The sequence below is a fragment of the Branchiostoma lanceolatum genome, chromosome 2 (assembly GCF_035083965.1).
Source record: "Branchiostoma lanceolatum isolate klBraLanc5 chromosome 2, klBraLanc5.hap2, whole genome shotgun sequence".
Taxonomy (NCBI): domain Eukaryota; kingdom Metazoa; phylum Chordata; class Leptocardii; order Amphioxiformes; family Branchiostomatidae; genus Branchiostoma; species Branchiostoma lanceolatum.
The window spans coordinates 8,502,922-8,512,823 of NC_089723.1; the positions used below are offsets into that span (position 1 = coordinate 8,502,922).

Below are 9,902 nucleotides of genomic sequence, written 5' to 3' on the forward strand. Positions count from 1 at the left end.
GTCACCGCAACATTTTTTTGACAATCACGACTAAAGAAATCAAGATCAAATGAATGTCGTCAACGAACATCACACTTTCATTTTGTTTTGTGGATCAGAATGAAGTCATCATTTCATTTCCTTTTCATCTCATATTGAAGCACATAAAAGATAGTTGACAAAGAATAAATAATCTATTCATCCTCACGTGAATCAATTTCTGAATAACTTGTGACAACAGTAACTTTTCTCACGTTTCACAGACATCCAACAAATATCAAGTTATCACGTTGACGAGAAGTGAGCAATCGAACCAGACCATACAAATGTGAATTTCAAGAAGAGAGAATAGACTCTGTAGCTTTAAATGGAATATAGCACAATGTTCCATTTCTTTTACTTTATGTTACCTAATGCATCTAGCCCATGCTTGGCATGAATATGCAATAAAGTTCATTGTCATTGTCATTGTCATTAATTAAGAGGTAAAGGGTAAAGGTAGTCCCATAGCCTTTGAGGCCGTAGTGTAGGGACAGTGGGTTGTTATCCACTGTGTCTAGGGTACGGTATTGGAAGGTGGAGCCCAACCCTCTGCTTCTACTGCCTTGAGTGGATTACATTAATTACTTCTGAAGCTTTGCATAACAAACTCTTATCTTATCAGGCTAAGGATATTACCATCAAAGCAGTTACACAATGATATAACAGAGATTCGGTAAAGAAAATCAGCTTGAACAAAAGTTTGATTTGAAGCAATGTGCGAGGTAACGTGGCTTAAAATGTTTACGTCTCTTAAGGCAAAATAGACGATATCTTCCTTTTCACCCGACACCCTTTCCTCGATTTTATATCTGCTAAGGAGGCCCGGCGTCCAGATGGTTTCTTGGCCGGTTTGGTTTCTTGGTGAGTTTCGGATCTTGTCGAGTTTGACCCCTCTGACGACAAGGAGGAGTTGGAAACGGTCGATTGATCCAAGAAACGGACAGTCTTGGACACTCTTCGTTTTGCTTTTCTATTCTGAGACGACAGCTTTAGGTTGTCGACACTGTAATGTTTTGTGGGGAGTGCAGAGTAGGGATCTGAGGAAAGACGGCCCTCTCTGAAGGAACACAACGACAGTCTGTGCCTAAAGTCCACGGAGCAGACAGGACTCCATGAAGGCGAATGCAGAGGGCTTTCAAAAACAGATTGGACGCTACCATCTGAACACAAAATGGACGCTCCACCGGTCTGGCCACACGAAGACTCGACGATCGACAGTCGAGGCAGCGGAGTAGGAGAAGACACTGCTTCCGAAGACGAGTTATCTTCAATGACCCTTGTTTCTTGGGCATCGTTCCTCGCGTTCTGTACGCTTTCAGCGTGATGTTCCTCTGGGATTGTGGGATTGCCGTTTGGACCAGTGTTTCCCAAACAGATGCTGAGTCCCGCGATGCGCATGCGTGTACTTTGATAACTCGCGCTAGGGAGACCAGGAGAAAACGAGTCATACCGACATGGCGAGGCCCAGGTCTTCCCGACGAACTGACATGGTGTTGTCTCCCAGCCTGGTGTGTCAGGCGTCGAAGCTATCGATACTTTAGACGGCTGTCTAGACAGACTGTATTGTCCATCCTGGTTTTCCACAGCTGTTTGGTATGGCATGTCGGCAACTGGCGGTCGTGTGGATGAGATTGCGCATGCGTGCTCGTCGTGGAGACCGAGGGTGTTGCCGAACACGAACTCTGTGTTTCTGCTTTCTGGAGGAGGTGTCAGGCAGATTATCGGCAATACCGGCACAGTCAATGCTGTTGATTGTCTTCGGTTGGGCCTTACACACTTCGTAATCACTTCCGCTGAGGTCAGCACACAGGGAGAGGAGTGGGTCCGGGTCAGGGGGGTTATTTTCAAATGCGCGGTATTATCTGACCAATGTTTTGTCGACAATGCTGACGATTCAAGAGATTTGGGTGTGTCGGGATGTAGAAATTTCTGTCTACTGCTACGCCTACGGGCTCGACTAGACGCGCCGTACCTACTGGTGACTGGAGAAGCGCTGTTACTGTGCTGACCGTTCAGTGCATCAGGGCGGGGAGACGCCGGGGAGTCGGTGGAGGGTTGCCACGACCTTCTTGTAGATAGAGACACGTGGGAGTATGATCTTGAGATTCTGCTGTACACGGAGGCTGAACGTCGCTCCGACCTCGTCAGAAACGGGCTGGAAAACTCAATGAGGGAGAGGGTTGGTCTGTGCGTGGTCCCCTTGAACATACTGAGACCGTACACTACCGGGTTGACGCACGAGTTGAAGATGCCGAAGAGGAAGAGGACGTCAAACACGACGGGAGAAACCATCTGCCAGTTGAAGAAGAGAATCCAGACCATGGTGACGAAGTACGGAGTCCAACACAGGATGAAACCCGCCATGATTCCAGCGGTGGTGCGCAGGGTGTTGTTCCGCGCCTTCAGCAGGAGTCGCTCTCGTGTCGGATTTCTGGTCCCAAACGTGTCTAATGCAAGAGACAATATCTGGTAAGACATGGTAATGATGCTTAGTTAAAAAGTTAAAATCCTCCCACACCATAAGGTGTATAGGGCGGTGCCCATCTCCGTTTCATAGCCCTGGGCCACACTGTGTTGCAATCACTGCAGCAGGGGACTAGTCCACTGGCAGTGGAGTGTGTTTAACTTCCATACTGTTTCAGAAGTATGTACCATTTTTATAAAGTCTTTGGTATGACTCAATGCATCTCTTGTCCAGAGGTGTCCTACCCGGGGCTTGAACCCGGGCTTCTGGTCCAAATAATTTGAACCAGATGTGGCTAGTAACAGAAGCGTAAATGACGTAGTACTTAAACCGAGAATTCGGGCCCACAGAAAAAAAAGGTGACAAACTTTTCATAGAGTTACGTCAATGGCGGCCAGACTTCAAGCTAATTTATGCAAGATAACCGTTCCTCAAGTAACTGGACAATTTTGTAAACGGTCAGACGTTTCAGACAACATCCGCTGCATTCACCAATGGCTGAACCGGAATTTGGAGTTTATCATTTATCAATACAAAGCTCTGAATTTCATTTCAATTTTTTCATAACGTTTTGCTGGTACAGGTAGTGTTTATTACATAGATCGTTTTCAGGGGGGGGCATGTGAGGCACTTGAATAGTTAGATACCTGTTGCAAGATTGAATATAAGTGTGGTAGACATATGCTAAGGTCATTGGATACAGATATAAGGATGCCAGATGACAAAGACGGCAGAGCGTACATGACTTTATTCTATAAAGGTCTTTAATGGACTATTACACTTTCAAGTGGTGAGTTTATAAAACTGAATTATGGTCTTATGGGCTTTCAACTATAGGCTGCGACCACGTCACGACCAAAGACTTGACAAATTGCTCAACTAATTTCATAGCCAAAGAACGATTTTTTAACGTCTTGTGTGTTTTGTTGTCTTTTATATAAGACTTTTATTATTTATTTTGCCTCATATTTCAATGATAAAACCAAGGGTCACACAATCCAATTTTGTGTCAGGGGGCCTAAGTTGGTACATAACAGGCAATCTCCTTTATCAGCGCTGAAACCCGCTCGGGAAATGTTCGGCAAACCCTCCCGGTCTCAGCCCTGATCTTTTGAACGGAGATTCAGGGTTCTGGAGACGTCACTGACAGTTGTTCATGAATAATCAATGAGCTAGCCTTATTTGGCACTAACAGTCGTTGGTTGCTCATGAATAATTAAGTAGCGATGTAAGACGTAAGCTGATTGGCTGAAAGCTTACCAGTGTCCTTTGCGGCTTTGCTCAAAATGAGCTTTAGTAAACCCTCTGATTGGCTGAAAGCTGTTTGGTGGTGACGTCGCCAGAACCGTGTTCAGGGGCTCGGAAGAGCAGGGCCGCTATGGGAGGTAACGAACATATCGGGTCTACTGGGAGGATGATAACAGGGAGTTCACAAACCTCTATCCTGTCCTTCCTTCTTGAGCCGTATAAAGGTGAGGGCGCTGCAGACCAGGATGGCGAGTAGCGGGACGGGGTACATGACCACCAGCACCAGGCCGTTGTACAGCTGCTCCTGCCACTTCGCCGTGTAGAAACCAAACGTCACGCACTGCTGGAAGTTTGGCACCGGGCTTTCCACGTGGAATATCACAGCCTGAAATTTCGAAAAAACACGAGATTTTTTTTTTTAATCAATTCGTACGAGCCTGATATTTCCATCGATTTACGAAGAAAGGCGGCTCAATTGTTACTATAGCAGCATTTCTTCACCCTAGGTCAGAAATATCAATGCTCGAGACAAGTATTAACTTCACTGACCCATTAGGAGAAGCAGGAGTTACGAAGGCTGATCGGGAAATTCCCTACCCCATTTAGGCCGGAATGTTTTTGGTCCACTCACACCGGGGCATGCCCCTGCTTTTTTCGAAAGATGTGGTGGGTTCTTTTACGTGCTCAAGGTTAAAGTTATCCAAAAGCCCCTCCGGTGCTAGATGGTGCATAGGGCGGCGTCCATTTCCGTTTGGCCCACACACTGACTTCGGGCAATCACAACAGTAGTGGCCCAGTCCCCTGGTAGTTGTATGTGTTTTCAATTTTTTAAATCCCTAAATTTGATGTATGGGCTACGGAAAACCTTGTACACACTTTTAACAAGATATATTTATCACTCAAAAAAACAGGCGCATAAAGTGCCCAGAATACGAGATATCAAAACCGGAAGTTTCGCTGTAGTACCCTAGAAAGTCAATATGGGGCCCATTATCGAACTTGACATTTGTTTTCCCGACCCCTAACGTTACATACCTACCTACCTACCAAATATCCTAAGGATCCATCCACAGCTTCTCAAGTTATGCTGTGCCAGAAAGACAGACAGACAGACAGACAGACAGGCAGGCAGACAGACAGACAGACAGACAGACAGACAGACAGACAGAAAGACAGACAGGCAGGCAGAAAGACAGACAGACAGGCAGAAAGACAGACAGGCAGACAGACAGAAAGACAGACAGAAAGACAGACAGGCAGACAGGAAGGCAGACAAAAAGACAGACAGGCAGACAGACAGACAGACAGAAAGACAGACAGAAAGACAGACAGAAAGACAGACAGAAAGACAGACAGGAAGACAGACAGACAGGCAGAAAGACAGACAGACAGACAGAAAGACAGACAGAAAGACAGACAGACAGGCAGGCAGAAATACAGACAGACAGAAAGACAGACAGACAGACAGACATAGACAGACAGACAGACAGACAAACAAACAAACAAACAAACGGCACCTAAAAAATAACCTTCTTGGCTAAGGTAATAACTGACCTGCGGAATGCTGAAGAGTATGCTGAGGATCCAGCAGACTGCAACCATGTGCTTGCGCCGCTGGGCGGCGTCTCGGCACATGGGTTTGACCACAGAGATACAGCGGTCTATGCTGATGGCCACAGTGAGATACGTGGACAAATACAACCCCAGCACCTGGAAGAGAAAACAACATGAGTAACTAGAGTTAACTATTTGTGCTACATAAACTTCAGGTTTGCTTTGTTAGTTTAGCGATAATGGGGTCTTGGTATTGAATGTTTTTATTTGGGTTGAATGTGTGATAGTTGTGTGTCGATTTGTTAGAAATAGATTTGTACATGTAGAACGCTAGCGACCCCAAAAACAACCCTCCCCTGCGACGTCACAAAATGAAGATGGCGGCCACCACACATGCCAACGGATCCAACAAAGGTTTTGCTACGCAAACCTGTAATAAATCTACGTAAATCTATGTTCGTTCGATCAGACCCTTTTCAGTGCCTGGTGGCACATAGGAGAGCAAGTTTTCTTGCTGTTTCAGTAGCTGAGTATATTTTTACAGGGAGGGGTTGCTAGCCCTTCCCTTTTAACGTGCTCGAGGCACCTCCTCAAACTCTGGACCCCATTTGATGTCCCTTCCGAAAGACGGGTGCAGCCTCAACCGAGATGCCCTTCCCAGGATTGCACCGGGTCACCCAGTTACCAACTAATTGGAACCAGGAGCTCAACTGTGAGGCTGCTACTAGTTGTAGCCTCTACCAGGCTCCAGACGTGGCTGGAAAGAGTAGAAATCGGCCATATAGAGGCGTGGCAAACTCTAATGTTATCTATCGGCTGGCTAACTCATCTATTTGGCCGATTTCTACTCTTTCCAGCCACGTCTGGAGCCTGGTAGAAGCTGGAAAGAGTCAGTGGCTGGAAAGAGTAGAAATTGGCCATATAGAAGCGTGGCAAACTCTATCTACCGGCTGGCTAACTCCTCTATTTGGCCGATCTCTACTCTTTCCAGCCACGTCTGGAGCCTGATAGAGGCTACAACTAGTAGCAGCATTTACAGTTGAGCTTCTGGCTCCAATTTGTTGGTAACAGGGAGATCCCGGTGCAATCCTGGGAAGGCATCTCGGTTTGGGCTGCACCTGTCTTTCGGAAGGGACGTAAAATGGGTGTTAGAAGAGGTGCCTCGAGCACGTTAAAGCTAGATGAGCTACAGGGACATCCCCTATCCAGATTAAGGTCAAGAAAAGAAAAGTTTACCTGTAGACTTTTGATGAGTTTGCACATGCCGTTTCCCGCCAGCCAGGCTACGGTGTAGAACCATATCCCCAGGGACGGCATGGTGACGAAGGTCACGATGAGGTCAGCGATGGCCAGGTGCACCAGCAGGCTCTGCAGGGGTCGCGAACGTCTGTTCCGTCTCAGACGACATGACGTGATGAGGAACGTGACGTTACCGACGATCGAGAAGACGAACGTCACGGCAACGATGATGATCTTGGCCATGGTGACGTCAGTGAAGCGTGGCAGGGGGAAGTCGTAGTCCAGGACGTCGCTTGAGTTTGTGGAGTTGGGGGAAAGAAAGGTGTCCAGGTCGTCTTCTGTACTGTTCCACATGGAGTCTGGCGGGTCGGTCCAGCTGGAGTCCTGAATACCTGACAGGTTGCCGCTCGCAGCAGCCATCTTGCGATGCCGGTTCGGAATCCAACGCGCTAACCACTAGGCTTAAAGGTCCGGACCGGTTAGACTGGTCAGTTAGTGGAGGTTGATCCCCACTGTTACACAGTGTCTGTCTCCAACCACGGAGAACGACGAGATTGTTTTAGAGACGACTTGTTCAAGTATTCACCAATGAGAGGCTGCAATTAAAAAGATACAACCAATATGTCATTACTAAATCATTTGGAAATAATGGTAATCCAAAGGAGAACAACGCATTGACCCCCTTCCAATAGAAGCAAACGGATTTCCGTATCGCCGTTGAAGTATACACAAGCCAAGCTATATGACGGCTGCATATAAAGGCACTATATTACCTTCCATTTCTTCCATTGGTATTTGTTTTAACGTTATACCTGGTCTGCTTTTGCACGGCACTTAAGCGCTTTTTTGCTGAAATTCCGTCCCATATCAGCTGCCGATGACGATAGATGCATAATATGAGACGGGCTACGTAATGCTACGTAGCACTTGGACCTCTAGCACACAAACTGAAGCAGGTAAAACCATTTGAAAGTACCAGACATATTCCATTCGTTCGTGAAATTCTTTACGCTGGTGGGCGTGAGGTCTATAAAATCGAGACAGCTGTTACGGGTAAAATCATGATGCAACCTTTACCAAACATTCAACAGAAAACAACAGAAAACCCAGGTTTCTGTAGAATCTCATAATCTGCAGAATCTCATAATTTTTCCCGTTGCATAAGATATTTTTTTCGAAACAATATTTGGAAACTATAGACGGGATATTATCCTTATGTATGCGAACACAACGCCCTATGCACACTGCATAGAAACGTTTCGCGCAGGCGCAGTACGTTCCGGTGACGTGCTGCTTGTCCCACGCGAGAGACGGATCATGTGATTACTCGGCCTGACCAATCCGATCAAAGTCTGTAAGTCCGAACATTATCCCGTGGGCTGATGAGCTAAGAATAACTAGGTCCATGATCCCATACCTTTTTCAAACGGTGTTAACATTTTCGAGTGACTTATTTGCATAAATTATATCAGCTGATCTTCAGTTGACGAACACAAGTATGAACGTCTTATCTGAATAAATAAGCCCATTGTAGCATTTCCCCACAAATTATGCAAGTGATGAGGCCATGATTTACATAAATTATGTCTATTGTTGGTCACTTTTTTTAACTTCCAGGAAGAAATTAGTCAAACAATTGACACAAAAAACAGCTTATATATAACAACTGTATCTCTTACCCGCACCCGCGAGCTGTATATCATTAAAGGGGAGCAGACATGTTGAAATATTCATAGAGATAAAAATGCTAGTAGCCGAATAGCTACTATAGGCTAGCGGACACCGGGAGCTGAGTTTCACGGGTTGGATTTCTGACGTTGATAGCTAGAAGTTGTGTCCTTGGGAAAGGCACTTTACATGGCTTTCTTACTCCACCCAGGTGCAAAAATGGGTACCTGATTTACGTTGGGGAGGTATTAAAAATGCGGTGGAAGGAGAGGGATGGGCTCCACCTTCCATTACCGTGCCCTACACACAATTAATGTTTAAAGGACAGCAAAGCTAATTTTCGTAAAACTTACTGCTGTATGTTAAATATACCCAAAAGTCCAGTTCTTACGTGTTTTACTCATTACTCCTACGGCATCGAAAAAGGCTATGGGTCTACGTTGAATATGCAATTTTCTCACACTATGGATGAGAAAATGGTGGTACATAAATCTAGCATTTTAGAAATAACACGGTCAGAAACACCGCATATCAACACCACAGTTAGAATTGGACGTTAATGCCCCAAAAATGCTCCATTCTTGTGCTTTCCCAGACAAATGTCAATCCAGTATTAGGCCCGAGGTAAATAAGAATACTGGCATTCTTGCGTGAACCATAGAAAGCGCGACAAAGGTCAATCTGAGTCTTTTAATGAGTCGGCCAGGATTGCCTGTGCACCAAACACCTTCATCAGATACGCCGTCCTATTTGTACAAGGTCTCGGATCCTTGTGCCTGTATTATCTTCGCCGAGAAGATTATGTTTTCGGTTACGCCAGCTGTGGGGTGGGTCTGTATATATGTCAACAGCTGGCATGACTAGTAAGGCGATAGTACTCTGGTTTCATCTGTTATGATTGGAATGAAGATAGCTAATTCTTAAAAGTGAATCTAATAATTGGCATGGTAATTATAAGATGCTAATTATGCCAAACAGGAACTAATTTGCATAATCGACGAAATTTGTAAATCCATTTCGTTGCATGAAAGCACTTTCAAACATTTGGCATCTATCACTGAGAAAGAGAGGGATACCGATAAAGATCAATTATGCAATCTCACACCGGGGAGATCCCCTACTGTTTTCGATAAGTGTGTTGGGTTCTTTAACGTGCTCGATGTGTGGCTCTCCTAAAAACGGGACCTCCATTTAACGTCCTATATTACCAAATGTATACCCAAGAATAGTCGACATAATGTTCATCGAAAAACGTTGATACTATGCAACTTGGGGTGCTTATTTGCTAATGTTGGAAACTACAGTAGTAGGAAACTGTAGTAGGAAATACGAAAGTCTAAAAAAGTGGTTCTTCGCGTTCCGTCTAGATGTAAGCAAAGTGCAAATGCAGAGCAAACGTAACAGTGACAAGGTCCAAAAATCATTGACGACACAAAAATACAATAGTGCTAACCTGACAGCGTAGTCAAACAAAGTACAACTTTACTGTTATCAAATGTGGATAGTCGAAAAAAATCGAAACGGTGCCACATGAAGCAGAAATGTTGTCCGTGCTTCCAAAACGCTTTTAGTAACCTGCGTCAATTCAATCTTACTACCATGTGCATACCTGCCTAGCTAAGGGCCCTGTCACACTTGTGCGTATATTCAACGGCACGTGAGTTGCGCATTAACTTTTTTGTTTGTTTAAGTAAAGTTTGCGGGGAAA

The 9,902-nt window shown here is 45.3% G+C and overlaps 1 protein-coding gene across 1 annotated transcript; it reads right to left on the reverse strand.

Annotated features, from left to right (window-relative positions):
* Positions 1-59: 59 nt before the first annotated feature.
* On the reverse strand, positions 60-7,260 carry LOC136427362 (uncharacterized). The gene is made up of 4 exons (XM_066416184.1): positions 6,524-7,260; positions 5,288-5,443; positions 3,923-4,118; positions 60-2,468 (listed from the first exon to the last, which is right to left on the reverse strand). Exons 1-4 carry the CDS (start codon positions 6,944-6,946, stop codon positions 772-774), a joined length of 2,472 nt encoding a protein of 823 aa, XP_066272281.1. The 5' UTR covers positions 6,947-7,260; the 3' UTR covers positions 60-771.
* Positions 7,261-9,902: the final 2,642 nt, after the last annotated feature.